At 36.0% G+C, this 18,378-nt stretch overlaps 1 protein-coding gene across 2 annotated transcripts in view; it reads right to left on the bottom strand.

Moving 5' to 3' along the window:
• TAF4B (TATA-box binding protein associated factor 4b) overlaps positions 1 to 18,378 on the bottom strand; it is a 167,111-nt gene that overhangs the window by 32,244 nt on the left and 116,489 nt on the right. For both annotated transcript variants that reach the window (XM_003830272.6, XM_034943437.3), the window contains exon 14: positions 1,941 to 2,045. In XM_003830272.6, coding sequence (XP_003830320.1) covers positions 1,941 to 2,045 — 105 coding nt within the window. The remainder of the gene's footprint in view (positions 1 to 1,940; positions 2,046 to 18,378) is intronic.

Genomic DNA, 18,378 nt, shown 5'->3' with positions numbered 1-18,378 from the left:
TAAATAAACAAATAAGTAAATAAACAAAATTAAATTGACGGTCGCTGGAGCAGGGTGGTGCTATATAACAGTATAAGCACAGATAAGAAATACCTGAAGAATAAGTTGAATAGTATGAGAGAGATTGGTCAAGCTACAGTCAACCATTTCAGATATAGAGAAAATTACTTTAAAATAAAGGCAGTTTTTTGTACATTATACAGGACACAGTTCTACTATGCTATATAATTTACAAAGCCCTTTCTTAACTTTCACAACCATATGAGGGTTCATTATACTGCTCTCTCCACTTTTGTATATATTTGAATTTTTTCCCATAGAGTTTTCCTAATGTTCATACCCTTTAAGTCAGGAATTCCATTTCTATGAATTTTGCCTGTACTTACATTGTACAAGCACACAACAATGTAAGTGCAAAAATGTTATCTGAGGCAATAAAGGCAAAAACCTGGAAACAACCTAAATGTCCATTGGAGGGTTGGTTGAATAAATTATGGTTTACTTAAATACAGTAATGTCATACACCCTTAAAAAGTATGGAAGTAAATTATATGAGGTAGACTGTGGAAATGAGGAAAATATTAAAGGCATAATAATAGGTACAGTTTGATCATATTTAACTAAAAACAAAACCACACATGTAGATTTGTGAATGCATGTCATATATGTGCCCACATATATCCTGGAAGGATATGTGAAAAACTTAACAGTGGTTACATCTGGTTGGGCAGGAGAGGGGGAGAATATCTCATATGTTACATTTAAAATGAAAAAGAACTAGAATTTTTAAATCTTTCATCTATTAAGGTGAGTGGCGTTCATTTAGAAACTACCAATGTTCAGGATCAACAATGGTAGGAAGTTTGCCTCAAAGTAGATTTAAATTCTATAGAGAAGTATAAGATGAGCTATGGCTCTTTTATTGCTGACCTTATCTCAGAGCCCTTAGCATACCTCTATCTCAGCCCTAATGATTGCTCCTAAAGCCAAAAGGCTAATATTATCTTTTTTTTATTTTTTATTTTTGAGACGGAGTCTCGCTCTGTCGCCCAGGTTGGAGTGCAGTGGCGCGACCTTGGCAAACTGTAACCTCCGCCTTCCGGGTTCACGCCATTCTCCTGCCTCAGCCTCCCGAGTAGCTGGGACTACAGGTGCCCGCCACCATGTTCGGCTAATTTTTTATATTTTTAGTAGAGACAGGTTTTCACCGTGTTAAACAGGATGGTCTCGATCTCCTGACCTTGTGATCCGCCCGCCTTGGCCTCCCAAAGTGCTGGGATTACAGGCGTGAGCCACCTCGCCCGGCCCTAATATTATCTTAAATAATTACTCTGAAGATGTAAGTAAGATCCTTTCTTGGTGTTAACCAAACAATTAAGGTCATTTATTGAGTATACATGTGCCTATTCTATGGGGAATACAAAAGACTATTATTATAGTCCTTGCTCAAAAAGTTTATAATCTAACAGAAGAGAAAATGTTCATACAAGGAAACAATGCCATGCAAACACATATACTCAGAAAAAGAGAAGCTGGTATGGGAATGAATAGTCAGGGTTTATGAAAGAAGTAAGAGGGCAGATTCAGTCTTACAAGATTAGCCAGATTTAGACAGAGGGAACAGGAGTGCATAAAAACACCAGAAACAATGTACAGAAATAAAAAATTTAAATACTGGAAGATTCAATATGACTGGAGATGGGGGAAAGAAAAAGTATGAAATAAGTAACAAGTAGTATGAAATAAGTAACAAGTTCAAGGTGATAAACATCTTTAAAACCTGGCAAAAATTAAGATTTTATAAAATTGGCAAAGATGAATTTTAAGAAGTGTCTGGCAGCAACAGCGTGCATAACAGGGTAAACTATTTTTAAGTCTTTGCTTCTTTTTGGCTTGCTTTCTTGACATTAAAAATAAAATAATGAATATTATTTCAATACCTCAATTCCAGATTCCAGTGGTCTCTTCTTCCTTGGTCCAATAGCTGCAAGAGCTGTGAGATTAGCATCTCTATGCTGTATCTGTGCAAGTTCCAATTGCTGTAACTAGAAGACGGAAGAAAAAAAAAATCAATGTTTACACACATTCATGCTCAGAGGGAAAAAGAAACTGATTACTAAGCCTATTTCTGCATTCACCAAATAAAGTTACAATATAAAATAAACATTAGATTCCCATAACAGCCAAGGGCACATTTTCTGATTCTTTTACACCAACAAACTCTTTAGTTCTTAATCTCTATATGGAAGAGGCAGAACTCAGGTAAAGGAGAAGTACAGAAAAGAAGAAAGGCATCTAAAGCTTAATTTCTCCGAGTATAACACAGATAAGAAATGCCTGAAGAATTAAGTTGAACAGTAAGTCAGAGAGAGATTGGTCAAACTATAGTAAACCATTTCAGATTAAATTCACTTTAAAATAAAGACAGTTTTTGTACATTATTGCACACAGTTCTACTATGCTATATAATTTACAAAGCACTTTCTTAATTCTCACAACCATATTGAAAGGTGATTGCTATAATATAAAAATTATACATCATCCTCTTTTTATTAATGGAGACAGTAAGGCTCTAAGAGGTTAGGGCAACTTCATAAAAGGCACCACACAAGTAGTAAGCGGTGGAGACAGCATGTGGAGCAAAATGCTCTCATTAAAAACCTCTTTAGTACATCACACTTTCTCATCTGCAAATAAAAGTCTTAGATTTACTCTATAATCTTCATGGCAAAATTCTAAAGTGATTTAGTACTGTTTTATTGTACAGCTTTCGTCATACTTAATCAAGAATGCCCAAATCTACAGGGTATAATTTTTTTTTATGTGGGCAAAACTATACAGGGGTATGCATGAAAGATGTCCTATTAAAAGGCAGAAACTGCATTATTTCATTGAAGCAACTAAGTGTCAAATTAGGTATTCTGTTAAAAAAAAAAAAAACAACCAAGTGAGAAAGTCAAAATAGAACACCACTAGATAAATCCCTAAGCTTTTTCAGAAGAGAAGAATAATGTTCAATTCCCATCAAAATCTTATTATTAATATTAATACTATGGAGGGAAAAGAGGAAAGAATCTGGGGCTGGTTGACAGTCACATATTCAAACAAGATCAAGACAGTCAACTGAAAGTAACCTGTTGAGAAACCCTATACATGTACTGAGAATATTCTTTCAAAAGAGTACTAACCAAAATCTTTTAACACATGTTTAAAAATAGAGCAGGTTGAAAACAAAAAGTAGTTTGTGGTGAAACGGTCAGTCTTAAGGAGATACCAAGTACATAAATTCCACTTTAAGATTACTTCAGATTATTATAATATTAGGGAAAAGAATGAATAACTGAATAGGTAACTGAATCTTTAGTAAAGCAGAAAATAATTGCTATGTTCTGAACGTCTGTATCCCTCCAAACTTCTAATGTTGAAATCCTAACACCCAGGGTGACTGTTATTAGGAGATGGGGCCTCTGGGAGGTGATTAAGTCATGAGGGTGGAGACTTAGTGCCCTTATAAAAGAGACTTAAGAGAAACCCCTCGCCCCTTCCACCAAGTGAGAACATAGTGCGCAAGTAGGCTCTAACCAGACACCAAATCTGCTGGCACCTTGATCTTGGACTTCCTAGCCTCTATAACTGTGAGAAATAAAATTCTGTTGTGTATAAGCTACCCAGTCTAAGATATTTCATTATAGCAGCCCAAATGAACTAAGACAACAATTAATTAAAGAAAATGAACTAAGAACCATTTTCCACTTGCTTCACAAATTATAGGACAGAAATCCTTTTAAACTGTGTGTTTACTTATAAATAAATTGTTAGAAAAGTGTTTTCAGAAGTTATAAAATATCTCTTGTTGCTGCTGGCCTTTTTAATAAAAAATATAGTTTTAGAGTCTAATGCTGCCACAATTCAGAACTTCTAGGTGACAAAATAATGATTTTAGTTAATCTACCCTGCAGTACAAATCAAACAACAAGCTATATTTTAAAGTCCTTCCCTGTAGAGAAATGGCATCTGCAAGATAGTCAAACCAAATAAAAGGTTTTTAAACTGACCACTGTCTTCAAATTCCCCTATGTGTAGTGTAACATTTTCTCCCATTCTGCAAATTATACTTTGGTTTTCTGAAGTCTCTCACACAAAATTTTAGAAAATTTCACAAAAATCTAACAAAAATGGAAACTGACCATAGTTTTCATTGGCCCTGTATTTATAACAAGCTTTCTCAAAACCAATGCATCTTGACAAGCACAAAAGAGTAAAACCAGGCACTTTTAACCAGAAAAGGAGGAAGTTCTGAGCATTAATGCAAATCTGGCATTTATCGAGGATAAAGACTACAATAAGTAACCTCAGTTCAATAAAAATGGCCATTGAGTTAGAGGCTTGCCTGTGGAAACAGGATGGCAAATGATACGATTATCTGTGCAGAAAACCCCAAGTTATCTATATATAAAAAAAATCCTCCTAAGACTGATAAGTGAGTTTAGCAATATTACAAGATGCAAGGTTGACACATGCAATAAGTGAGTCCTAAATATCATTAAGGTACAATTGGAAACTTAAAATTTTTAAATGTCATTTATAATTGCTCTCTCCCAAATGAAATACTGAGATATAAATCTAACACATACAGGTATTTCTATACTATAAATCACAAAATGCCTATGAAAGAAATAAAAAAATAAATAAACAAATGGAGAGACATGCTGTGTCCAGGCTTGTAAGACTCAACAAAGATTTTAATTCCCTCCAAATTCATCCACAGACTTAACACAATTCTAATAAAATTTTGTTGTGGATATGGATAAGTTGATTCTAAAGTTTATATGGAAAGAAAAATGAACTAGAATAGCTACAACCATTATTTTAAGAAGGACAAAATTGGAAGAATCATACCATGCAATTTTAAGACTTCTTATAAGGCTACAGTAATCAAAATAATGTAATACTGGCAAAGGGACAGACACATAGGTTAACAGAACAAAACAGAGAATCCACAAATAAGATGCATATAAATACGGCCAATTGATTTTTGGCCAGGTTAGAAAGGAATGCAGTTGAGAAATGACAAAAATTCTCTCCTTGACCAAACTTCTGAGCCCTCTTATCAACCAGGCCTGAACCTTGGCCTAAAAAACATTAACACAGTTTCTAACAGCTAAAGCTGTAGGATGGCCTTAACTTCCTTAAAGAGCCTAACTGAAAAAACTCAAGACTGCTAGAATAATTTACTATTTGTTCCATCCAACATCTGATGATAAGGCCCCATCTTCCAGCCTCTATGGAAAGGCAGGAGCTGATTAAAGTCTATTCTTACCACTTTAGTGTCTGGCAGTCTTTTACACAAAAGTTGTGGGGCTGGGCGCTGTGCTCAAACCTGTAATCCCAGTATTTTGAGAGTTCAGGGTGGGCAGATCACTTGAGGTCAGGAGTTCGCACCAGCCTGGCCAACAGGGTGAAACCCCGTCTCTACTAAAAATACAAAAAGTAGCTGGGCATGGTGGGGACGCCTGTAATCCCAGCTACTTGGGAGGCTGAGGCAGGAGAATTGCTTGAACCCAAAAGCGGAGGCTGCAGTCAGCCGAGATCATGCCACTGCACTCCAGCTTGGGCAACAGAGTGAGATTCCATCTCAAACAAACAAACATCAAATGTTGTTGGAACAACTGAACATCCATGTGCAAAAATTTTTAAAAAATCAATCTGGATCCAAACCTCACACCTTATAAAAAAATTAATCAAAATGTAAATGTAAAACTATAAAAATGTATAGGAAAAAACCATAGGAGAACATGACTTGGAGTCCAGCAAAGAGTCCTTGAACGTGACACCTAATGCATATCTATAAGAGAAAAAATTGGCAAATTGGACTGCATCAAAATTAAAACTTTTGCTCTATGGAAGACACACTTAAAAGAATTAAAGGACAAGCTACTTTATTTCCATGTCTCCAATCTATTTGTCTTTCTTGCTTCATTGTACTGATAAGGACTTAAACTATAATGCTGAATAATACTGGTAAAAGCAAGTTTCTTTGCCTTTTTCCTAATCATTGGAAGAAAGCATTCAGTCACCATTAAAAACAATATTAGCAGGGTTTTTAAAGCTATCCTTTATCAGCCTGAGGAAGTCTCTTCATTTTTAAAATTTCTTACTTTAAGAGAGACAGGAATCTCGCTATGTTGCCCAGGCTGGTCTTGAATTCCTGGTCTCAAGCTATCCACCGGCCTTGGCCTCCCAAAGTGCCGGGATTACAGGCATGAGCCATCATGCCCAGCCAAGGAAGTCTCTTCTATTCTTAGATTCCTGAGAGTTTTTAATCATTAATGGATTTTAAATTTTATCAAACATATTTCTAAATTAATTGATAGGATCACATGGTGTTTCTTAGACTATTAATATATGATAGATTATATTGACTGATTTTCAAATATTAAAGCAACTTTTCATTTCTAGAGTATAATATACATAGTCATGGTATATTATTCTTTCATATGTCAAGATCAATACATTCTTTTTATATCAAATCTAAACTAGATTTGATTTGCTAACATTTTGTTTGGGATGTTTATATCTATGTTCATAAGAGATATTAGCCTGTAGTTTTCTTGTTTTGTAACATCTTTGTGGGTTTAACTATTAGGGCAACAATGGCCTCATAAAATGAACTGGAAGTGTTTCTATCTCTTCTATTGTCTGGAAGAGGCTGTGTAGAAGTGGTATTAATTCTTCTGTAAATCTTTGGTAGAATTTACTAAAAATCTGTTCTGGTATCTCTCTTGGAAGGTTTTAATTACAAATTCAATTTGTTTAATAATTACAGAACTAAAAAAATAAAAAAAGATTAGAGAACCATATCATCTTGGGTAAGTTTTGATAGTTTGTGCTTTTCGAGGTATTGGTCATTTAATCTATCTAAGTTGCTAAACTTATGCACAGTTATTTGTTATATTTGCTTTTGGAGAGAGGGGTGTGGCGGGGAGACAGGGTCTCACTCTGTTGTCTAGGCTGGAGCGCAGTGATGCGATCTCATCTTACTGCAACCTTCACCTCCTGGGCTTATGGGATCCTAACTCTGGAGGATGGCATCTGGGGGTAAGATCCCATGAGTCCAAGAGGCAGAGGTTGCAGTGAGCTGAGATCTCACCACTGCATTACAGCCTGGGCAACAGAGCAATATTAGTGATTTCTCTTCTTTGTTTTTTCCTTTCTCAGTCTTATGAAAAGTTCTCGATGTTGTTGATCAAAGAACCAGCTTTTGGGAACTTTTTTCCAAAGTCATTGATTAGTACTCAAAGATATGTGCTTCCTTCTGCTTGCTTTGGATCTATATTGCTCTTCCTATTCCAATTTCTCAAGGAAGAAGTTTAATTTATTGATTTGAGGCCTTTCTTCTTTTCTAATGTAAGCATTTTCTCCTATCTTGTTACTTTAGCTTACCTATATCATTACCTGTGATTTGAGTTGCTTAAAGATATAGTTCCATTACAGATTTTTAATCCATCCTGAGTCTCTATCTTTGAAATGGTATATTTGAATCATTTACACTTCATGTAATAATTATGATTAGATTAAGGTCTATCATTTTGTTTTCTGTATGTTCCCTCTGTTTTTCATTTCTCTGTTTCCCTTTTTCTACTTGGAATTATTTGAACTTTTTAACATTTTAATTTATCTACTGTATTTTGTAGTAACTCTAAATGTTTTATATTAATTTTTAGTGATGGCTCTAGGGATTACAATATATATACTTAAATTTTCAATCTGCTCAGCATCAATATTTTACCACTTCAAGTGGAATAGAAAAACCTTGGCCATATATATGGCTCTTTATCCTCCACATTTTGCTGTAGTTGTCTTATATATTACACGTACATACAGTGAAAATCGCTGGTGTTAATTTTTCTAATCCATGCATATGGTAAATCTCAATTTATCCTTAATGAATTTCACCAATCATCATTTTTTACATCAGTCATATATATTTCATTAAACCTTTATTTGCATGTTAGATTTATGATCCTTTAATATCTTATTTATTTTCTGTTTGTTGCTGGTGTTTAAAACTATAACTGATTATTGAATATTAATTTTTATGAAGTCTGACACATAATTGTACATATTTATGGGTACTTAGTGATGTTGCAATACATACACAGTGATCAGATGAGGATAATTAGTATACCCATCATCTCAGATATTTATCATATTTTTATGTTAAGAACATTCACTAGCCTCCTTGTAGCTACTTGAAACTATGCATTATTAACTATAGTCATCCTACAGTGCTATAGAACTTACTTCTCCTATCTAGCTGTAATTTTGTATCCTTTAACAAATCTTTCCCTATCCCCTTTTCCCCCAGACCCTTTCCATCCTCTACTATTCTCTGTTCTCCTTTTTACTTCTATGAGACCAACTTTGTTTTAGCTTTCACAGATCAGTGAAAACAGTGTTTAACTTTTTTTTTCCTGGAATACTTTACTTAACATAAGTCCTCCAGTTTCCATCCATGTTATCATAAATGACAAGATTTCATTCTTTTTTATGGCTGTATAGTATTCCACTGTGTATATATAGCACATTTTCTTTATCCATTCATCTGTTGTTGAACACCTGGGTTGATTCCACATATCAGCAATTATTAATATGTATAGTGCTGAAATGAACAAGGGGGTACAGATGTCTCTGTGATATACTGATTTCTTTTCTCAGTACTGGGATTGCTGGATCATACAGTAGTTCTATTTGTAATTTTAAGAGGAATCTCCATGCCATTCTTCACAGTGGCTATACTAGTTTACATTTTCACTGACAGTGTTTAAGAATTCCATTTTCCCTGAATCCTCGATAACATTACTCATTTTTTGTCTTTTTGGTAATAGCCATCTTCACTGGGGTCGAATGATATCTAGTTGTGGTTTTAATTTTCATTTCTCTGATGATTAGTGACATAGAACATTTCTTCCCATACCTGTTGGCTGTTTGCATGTCTTCTTTTGAGAAATGTCCATTCTGATCATTTGCCCATTTGTTTGTTTTTAATTTTCTTTTTCTAGAAACAGGGTCTCACTCTATTACCCATGATAGTATGTAGTACCATGATCATGGCTCACAGCAGCCTCAACCTCCTGGGCTCAAGTGATCACACTACTTCGGCCTCCCAAGCAGCTAGGACTACAGGCCTATGCCACCATACCTGGCTAACCTTCAGTTTTAAATTTTTTGTAGAGACGGGGTCTCTATGTTGCCCAGGCTGATCTCAAACTCCTGGCCCCAAGTGATCCTCCTACATCTTCCTTCCCAAGTGTTGAGAGTATAGGCATAAGCCATTACACCTGGCTCATTTGCCAATCTGTTAATCAGACTGATTTTTTTGCTGTTGAGATGCTTATTTGTATATTCTGGATATTAATCCACTATCAGATGAATAGTATGCAAATATTTCCCCCCATTCTGTAGTCTTATTTTTTTTACTCTGTGGATTGTTTCCTTTGCTATGCAAAAGTTTTTCATTTAATATAATCCCATTTATTTTTGCTTTTGTTACATGCGCTTTTGACGTCTTATTCATAAAATATTTTCCTGACATAAAGTATGTCCTGAGGCATTTCCTCCGTTTTCTTCTAGTAGCTTTATAGTTTCAGGTTTTACACTTAGATCTTTGAACCATTTGACTTTTTAATAGGGTAAGAGGTGGAGGTGTACATTTATTCTTCTGCATATGGATGCCCGCTTTCCCAGCACCTTATTTTTTGAGGAGAACATGCTTTCCCTGGTATATGTTCCTGGCACCTTTGTCAAAAAATATGTTTGCTGTAGACACCTTGATTAACTTCTGGATTCCCTATTCTGTTCCGTTGGTCTATGTTTATGTTTTTGTTTTTATGCCAGTCACATGCTATTTCGGTGACTACAGTTTTGAAGCATATTTTGAAGTCTGGTAGTGTCATGCCTCCAGCTTTGTTCTTTTTGCTCAGGATGGCTTTGGCTATTTGAGGTCTTTTGCAGTTCCATATGAATTTTCAAATTTACTTTTCCTATTTCTGTGAAGAATGTCCTTGGTATTTTGACAGAGATTGCATTGACTCTGTTGATTGCTTTGGCTAGTATGGTCATTGTAACAATATTAATTCTTCTGATCCATGAGCATGAGATGTTTGTACATTTGCTTGTATCTTCTTCAGTTTCTTTCATTAGCGTTTTATAATTTTCCTTGCAGAGTTCCTTCATCTCCTGGGTTAAATTATTTCCAGGTGGTTTTGTTTGTTTGTTTGTTTGTTTGTTTGTTTGGCAGGGATTTTAACTGGGATTGCCTTCTTGATTTTGTTTTTTCAGCTAGTTCATTAGGTAAGGAATACTCCTGATTCTTTTTTTTTTAAACAAAGAGCTGTATGCATTTATTGAATTGGCAGTCAATAAGAATCCTTTGAGACGGCAACAATAGACACTGGGGACTTTCGGAAGGGGAAACAAGGAACAGAGGAAAAAGTGTTGAAAAACTAACTACTGGGTACTATGCTCACTACCTGGAAGCTGGGATCAATCATACCCCAAACTTCAGCATAATGCAATATAATCATGTTACAAACCTGTATGTGCACACCTGAATCTAAAATTAAAGTTGAATTTATTTTTAAAAAAATCCTTTGTTATTAAACAGTTTTGATCCTTGGGTCAAGGTCTTAGCATGCACATTGTTTATTTGGTTAATTCAAAGACATATATATAGGTGCCTAGAGTTTTGAGGCCTGGAAGAAGCCACTGCCACATATATTACAGTTATGGGGTTTCTCGTTAGTATGGCCGCTCTGAGGTAGATTAATGCTTAAACAAATGATTAAGGATTTACCAAACTCATTGCATTCAGAAGCTTTCTCTCAAGTGTAAGTTCTCTGATGTTGTGCATGGTGTAAATTTTGACTGAAGATCTTGCCACATTCATTGCAGTTTTAAGGTTTCTCTTCAGTATGGATTATCTGACGTCTGGTGAAGTCTGGTTGCCAAGACAAGGACTTATCACTTTCATTATATTTGTAAGGTTTCTCTCCCTTATGGATTACCTGATATTTAGTAATGCTTGAATGCTCACTAAAGGCACTGACACACTTATTACATTTGTAAGGTGTCTCTCCAGTATGGATGGAGGTATGACTACAGTAGACAAAATTTCCCACAGTCACTACATTTGTAAGGTTTCTCTCCAGATGGATTACATGATGTTTAGTATGGCTTGCACACTCAGTAAAGGCTTTGCCAAGTTACTACATCTGTAAGCCTTCTCTCCAGTGTGATTTCTCAGATGCCTTTCAAAGATATGAGATAACTAGAGACCTTGTCACATTCATTCTATTCATAAGGTTTCTCTCCAATATGGATTACCTGATGGTTAGTAAGGCTTGGACAATTTTTCCCTTCACCCATTGGTTGTCCAGGAGACTGTTGTTTAATTGCACAGTTTTTAATATTCCTCTTATTATTGATTTCTACTTTTATTCCATGGTGGTCAGGTAAGATACTTAGGATATGATTTTGATATTTTAAAATGTTTGAGGCTTGTTTTATGTCCTAACATATGGTCAATACTGGAAAATGTTCCATGTACTTCTGGAAAGAATATGTATTCTGCAGCTGTTGGGTGAAATGTTCCATAAATGCCTGCTAGGTCCAGTTGGTCTACAGTACAGTTTAAATCCAATGTTTCTTCGTTGATTTTCTGTCTACATGATCTGTCCAATGTTAAGAATGGAGTGTTGAAGTCTCCAACTATTACTGTATTGAGGTCTATCTTTCCCTTTAGATCTAATAATATTTACTTTATATATCTGAGTGGTCCAGTGTTGGGTACACATATATATTCACAATTGTTATATGTTCTTGCCAAATTAATCCCTTATTGTATAATGTCTTTCTTTGTTTCTTTACCATTTTGTCTTGAAGTCTGTTTTGTCTCATGTAAGTATAGCTACTCCTGCTAGCTTTTGGTTGCTGTTTGTTGAAATGTCTTTTTCTATTCTTCACTTTCAGTCTATGTGTGTCTTTACAGCTGAAGTGAATTTACTGTCGGCAGCATACAGTTGAGTCTTGTTTATTTAACCATTTGGCTAGTCTGTATCTTTTAAATGGGGAACTTAATCTGTTTACACACAGGATTATTACTGATAGGTGTGGACTTATTACTATCATTTTATTGGTTGTTTTCTATATTCATTGTTCCTTTCTTCATCTTTTAGTGGTTATTTGTGTAGGTGGATCTTTTCCTGTAAAGAAAAATTTGTTTGATTCCTTTCTATTTCTCTTTTCTGTATTGGTTCTACCAGTGAGTTTTATAGCTTCACATCCTTTCATGACGGTGGTTGTCATTTTTTCACTTTCAAATGTAAAACTCCCTTGAGTATCTCTTGTAGGCCTTGTCTAATGGTGATGAATTCCCTTATTTTTTGATTGTGAGACATTTTATTTCTCCTTCATTTCTGAAGGATAGTTTTGCTGGGTATAATATTCTTGGCTGGGCCAGGCATGGTGGCTCACGCCTGTAATCCCAGCACTTTGGGAGGCCGAGGCGGACGGATCACAAGGTCAGGAGATCCAGACCATCCTGGCTAACACGGTGAAACCCCATCTCTACTGAAAATACAAAACATTAGCTGGGCGTGGTGGTGGGCACCTGTAGTCCCAGCTACTCGGGAGGCTGACGCAGGAGAATGGCATGAACCCAGGAGGCGGAGGTTGCAGTGAGCCGAGATCATGCCACTGCACTCCAGCCTGGGTGACAGAGCAAGACTCTGTCAAAAAACAAACAACAAACAAACAACAAAAAACAATATACATATATAAATATATATATATTTATATATATTTATATATATATTTATATACGTATATAAATATATATATAAATATATAAATATATATATACGTATATAAATATATATATAAATATATATAAATATATATATATAAATATATTCTTGGCTAGCAGTTTTTTAAAATTTTCCCTTTCAGTATTTTGAATATATTATCCCATTCTCTCCTAGCCTGTATAGTTTCTGCTGAGAAATCTACTGTTAATCTGATAAGAATACCTTTATTTGTGAATTGACATTTTTCTTTTGCTGCTTTTAGAATTGACTTTGACTTCACAATTTGACTATACTGTGCCTAGGAGAGGACTTGCTTGGGATGAATCTACTTGGGGTTCTTCCAGCTTCCTGAACCTGGATGTCTCTCTCCAAATACTTGAGAAATTTTCAGCTATTATTTCATTAAATATGTTTTCTACATCTTTTCACTTCTTTTCTCCTTCCGGAATGCCCATAATGTGAATATTTGTTTGCTTCATGGTGTCCCATAAATCCTGTAGCTTTCTTCATTCTTTTTTTGGGGGGAGGGGGGTCTGCCTGTGTTGCTTCAATCTCTTCAAGTTCAAAAATTCTTTTTTCTGTTTGGTGTAGGGTATTGTTAAAGGTCTCAACTGTATTTTTTATTTCATTCATTGAATTCTACAGCTGTAGGATTTCTGTTTGGTTCTTTATTATGATATCTATCTCATTATTAGATTTTCATTCACTTAGCTGGGCATGGTGGCACATGCTTCTAGTCTCAGATACTCAGGAGGCTGAGGTGGGAGGATAGCTTGAGCCCAGAACTTCAAAGTTACAGTGAGCTATGCTCCAAACAGTGCACTCCAGCCTGGGTGACAGAGTAAATAAAATCTTGTCTCTAAAAAAGACAAATAAAAATAAAATTTTCTCTATTCAAATTGTGAATTGTTTTTCTGATTTCACTGAATGTCCATCAGTATTCTGTATCTCACAGAGTTTACTTAAGATTATTATTCTGAATTCTTTTTCTGGCATTTTATGTACTTCCTTATGATTAGCCTCTGTTATTGGAAAATTATTGTGTTCCTTTTCATGGGTATTTATCTGTGGTTTTTTCATGTTTGATGTATCCCTACACTGATTTCCATTCATGTGGTAGAAAAGTCGCCTCTTCCAATTTTATGGAGGAGGTTTCACAGAGAAAAATTTACTCATATGAACAGGTGTTGGGGTGTCAGTTTGTTGAGTTCTAGGTGGACACACTAGTGTAGTTTCTTCAGCTGTAATCCATACTAGTGACATATGCAAATGCCTCAGTGGCCTGGGCTGAGTTTGTGGTGGAGGTGGTGCAGTTTTGCTGGGTGTGGGCTCACTGGGCTGTTTCTCAGGTCAGAGGCATATACATACAAATGGTGGGTCCACCAACTTGGTGCGTGGATTTGGGCTACAGGGCTCTTATTCTTGGCAGGAGGACATACACATGGTTGCTCAGCCGGCCCGAGGACATGCCTGCAAGGAGCAGCCCACAGGGCTGTTACTTTTGCGAAAAACACAGGTGCACAGATGCCTGACTGGTCTAAAGACATGTCTGGTGAGGATGGCTTGGTCTCTCAGGCCCGAGATGTGGGCTCACAGTTGTTCAGCAGGCCTTGGAGTGTGGCTGCCAGTGGAGCGGCTTTTCAGACCCTGATTGTGGGTGCAGGGCTGTTGGGTAGACCAGGAGCTTATCTGTAGGGGGTAGGACACTGGAGGGCTGTGTACAAGCAGGCATATCTTGGTGTTCCTAATCCAGGGCAATGCAGCTGTGTGAATTCATGGTAGCTCTCCAAACTGGGTTCAGGGCTTTTGAGGACTGTGGGATTCTCCTGTAGTAAGGACTGTATGCGTTTGTGGTGGCAACAGGGGCTGGCTGGGTTATTCTGATTGCCTTTTCCCTGCAATGGGAAGTCTCTCTTGACTCCAGATTCAGTCCAGGTGGGGAAGACAGGACTGTAGATGCTAGGTACCCTCATGCTGCCCTCCTGGATTTCTAATCATTTATAGGTGTGTCTCCATTCCCCAACCACACTCCAGCGCTCTCTCTGACATTCTAGTCAAATCCTATCTGTTTATTCATTGCCTCAGTCCTTTTTTGTAGAAGAGACAAGCACCAGGCATCTCTAGTCAGCCATCTTGCCAATGTCAGTCCTCAAATCTGCTTTCACTTAAACATACTTTAATTCAAAAGCAGAATAGCCTATTATGTTTTCCATTTCTGTTGTGCTTTCTTCATTCCTGAAGTTCAGCTTCCCTTTGGTATCATCTGACTTCATTGTGAATAATTTCCTTAATAGTCTTACAGCAACTCTGTTGGTTATGAATTTTCTTCCTTTTGCTTCACCAGAAAATATCTACTTCACCTTCATTTCTGCAGGATATTTTCATGATATATAGGATTTTAAGTTGAAAGTTCCTTTTAAAAATGTTTTGCCACTTTCTTCTGATCTCCACAGGTTTTTTTCCCTTTTTTTTTTTTAAAAAATAGTTTTTCTATTTGCTTTCTAATGAGAAATCTAGTCATTGTAATTATTGTTCTTCTATTGATGTGTCCCTTTCTTCAGTTACTTTCAAAATTTTTATTTTCTACATCTATATAGTTTTCAGAGATTGATTATGATGTGAGTTGAACCTGGGTTTATTGACTGGGTTAACTGACTCTTGTCATTTCTATCCGCTATTCAGCTCATTCAGCTGAATGTGTTTTATTTTGGTTATTGTCGTTTTCAGTTCCTAAATTTCCATTTTATAACTTTATTCTTTATATTTTCTAGCCCTTTGCTGGGAGTTTCTATTTTTCCTATCATTTCAAGAGTGTTTATAATTTGCTTCTTGGAGCATTTTTATAGTAGTGTGTTTGTCAGATAATTCCAACATCTATGTTATCTTGGGGCTGGTATCTGTTGATTGTCTCTTCCTATGGGAGTTAAGATATTCCTGGTTCTTTCTGTCAAGTGATTTTGTATTGTATCCTGAATATTTTGAATACAGTCGTCCCTTGGTATACATGGGGGATTGATTCCAGGATGCCGAGGTACACCAAAATCCATGTATATTCAGTTCTCAGTCAGTCCTGCAGAACTCGTGTATATGAAAAGTCAGCCCTCCACATATGTGGGTTTTGCATCCTGCACATAGTGTATTTTCCATCCACAAGTGGTTGGAAAAAATCCACATATAAGTGGACCTGTACACTTCAAACCTATGTCAACTGTATTATGAAACTCTGGGTATTCTAGAAATCCTTTGGAGAATGTTAATACCTTTGTTTTAGCATGCAATCAACACAGGTTCAAGCCACAGGTTCCAATGTGACTTCTGTGATCTGTGGCTACAACGTCAGCTCAGTTTTCAAAGCTTTCGCAATGTTATTTGGATCTGCCCTGTGCATCCCCCAGTGGTCAATCTGGGATCTGGTGGTGGTTTGTTGGTCCAGTTCTTAAAGGCTTTGGTATGCTCATTAGAATAAGATCTACATATGGCAAATGTATAGTTCAGGAGTAGGTCTAGGAGTTTAACACAATCACATGGGGTTGCTTTCCTGAGCTCCTCCCTCTCTGTCATCTTCTCAGTAATTTCTGGTTCCCTGGAGCTCCTCCTGGCCAGAAAGCTGGGGATTTAGCCCACTTTCCCACCCACGTCTGTGATTGCATCCAGGTCTAGAATCAAGCAGTAGGAAGAATGGGGCTAGGGGATGGAGGGTGGCAACCTCACCACCAGTTCAAGTAGTATTTTGAGTTCTTATCTTCTTCCCCAATCTGTTTACTATTTACCTTTCAATGTCCTCGAATAGCTGCTCCATGCATCTGTTCAGGTTTTATAGTTGTATTCAGTGGGAGAGAAAATATGAAGTGTTTTTACTCCATCTTAACTGGAACTCTTTAATAGCCAGAATTCTGACAATTGGTTTCTGTTATATTATACACTGACTAGCCTTTGTTTAATAAAATGTAAGACTGCTTGCTCACCAACACCAGCAACAAACACCTTGCTCCAAAGAGACCAAACAGGTTTGGGAGGTTCTCTTTTAAGAATACGCTATTTCCTTTATGGCTAATGAAAAAGGCAGAAGCCTTCATTTCTCTTTTCACAGTCTCTATGATAGGAAGTAGAAGTCTCTAAAATTCAAGGTAGTGCCCTAGAAGGCAACTAAGCAACAGTAATTGAAGATTATTTTATTTCTGGTGTTAGGTACTCATCTCTTCATTTATAAGTATAACTCATGGTAGTACAGCCTTTAATCAAGACCCAAAAAACATTAAGAAATTACTTTGAAGATCACACAAGTTCTCAGAGGTAACGTTCAATAGAGGTACTTCTTGATGCTAAGCACATAATTTTCAAGAATAAAAGGAAAATTAAAAACTATTGAAAACAGAAACCAAAAGATTAAGCAGAATCAGAGGTACTAGCTGAAGAATGAATAAACCAAGTTTCATATTAGCTAACAGCCTGGACAGGAACAGGGGCACATTTAACAGGAAGAACCAAATTTATCTAGATAGTTATGATATAGACAATATGGGAAATCAAAAAATGTTTTTCTTTCTCATGCTTAAGGAAAGTGTTAGTAGCAATGAAAATAATCACACCACCAAATAGGAATGTATGAAAAAATCTAAAGAAATTAGAGAAACAAAGTGTATCACACCAGGTTTTGAACTCAGGATAAAAGAACTAAGAATAATGTCCTGCTTAGATTTCACAATTAACGTTAAGTACACATAAAGGTAAACACCTACAATGGAAAAACTCTAACACCAAACAATGGAAATGTTTTAAATAGTAAAAATTTAAATTGAATTAGATATACTTTGGAAAATTTCATGGATCAAACTCTAAAATTCTTAACAATGCTGATAATTACATCTGAATCATTACTTAAAAGATCAAGTTTACCAGGGAATGCAAGGTTAAATGCTAAAATAAACAAAACAAACAAACAGGAAAAAAAAACTACTAAACATTAACAGCTGAATCTTAAGTCAAGGGAACCAAAAAGCAAGTTGCAAATTTTTTAAAAATCACCATTCCACCTTATCTTAACTTCAAGGATACCACAACCGAAATACAAGATCTTTTTTAAGCCCTCAAAGACAATTATTAGCAGTCATTCCACCAAATCAAACAGTTTAGAATCTATTTTTTTCTCTCCCAACCACTAAGGCTGGTTATTATGATACCAGGACACTGTCCAGAACATCTGAGATTCCTGGAATTTGATACGTAAACTCTGGTGCCTTGCTGGTCAACCCTACTCATCCATCCCTACCTTCCTGAAAAAAATGGTATATTCCTCATAATCTCAATTAGACACCTTCTCTCTTTAACTTAAACCAATAACATTTGATTTATAAATTGTGTAAAATATAAATGTGCTACAGTTATTCTATATTACAAAATTTTTTTTTCAGTTGTCATCCTTACACGCTTTTTTCTTCTCATTTTCTTTCCAGTCCTCTGGAAGGAAAGAAAGAACATATTCATGGTCTATCTCAAACCTAAATCTAAGAGC

This window comes from Pan paniscus, chromosome 17 (assembly GCF_029289425.2).
Source record: "Pan paniscus chromosome 17, NHGRI_mPanPan1-v2.0_pri, whole genome shotgun sequence".
Lineage (NCBI taxonomy): Eukaryota > Metazoa > Chordata > Mammalia > Primates > Hominidae > Pan > Pan paniscus.
Note: the sequence above shows the minus strand (reverse complement) of the source record. Positions and strands in the feature narration are given on the sequence as shown.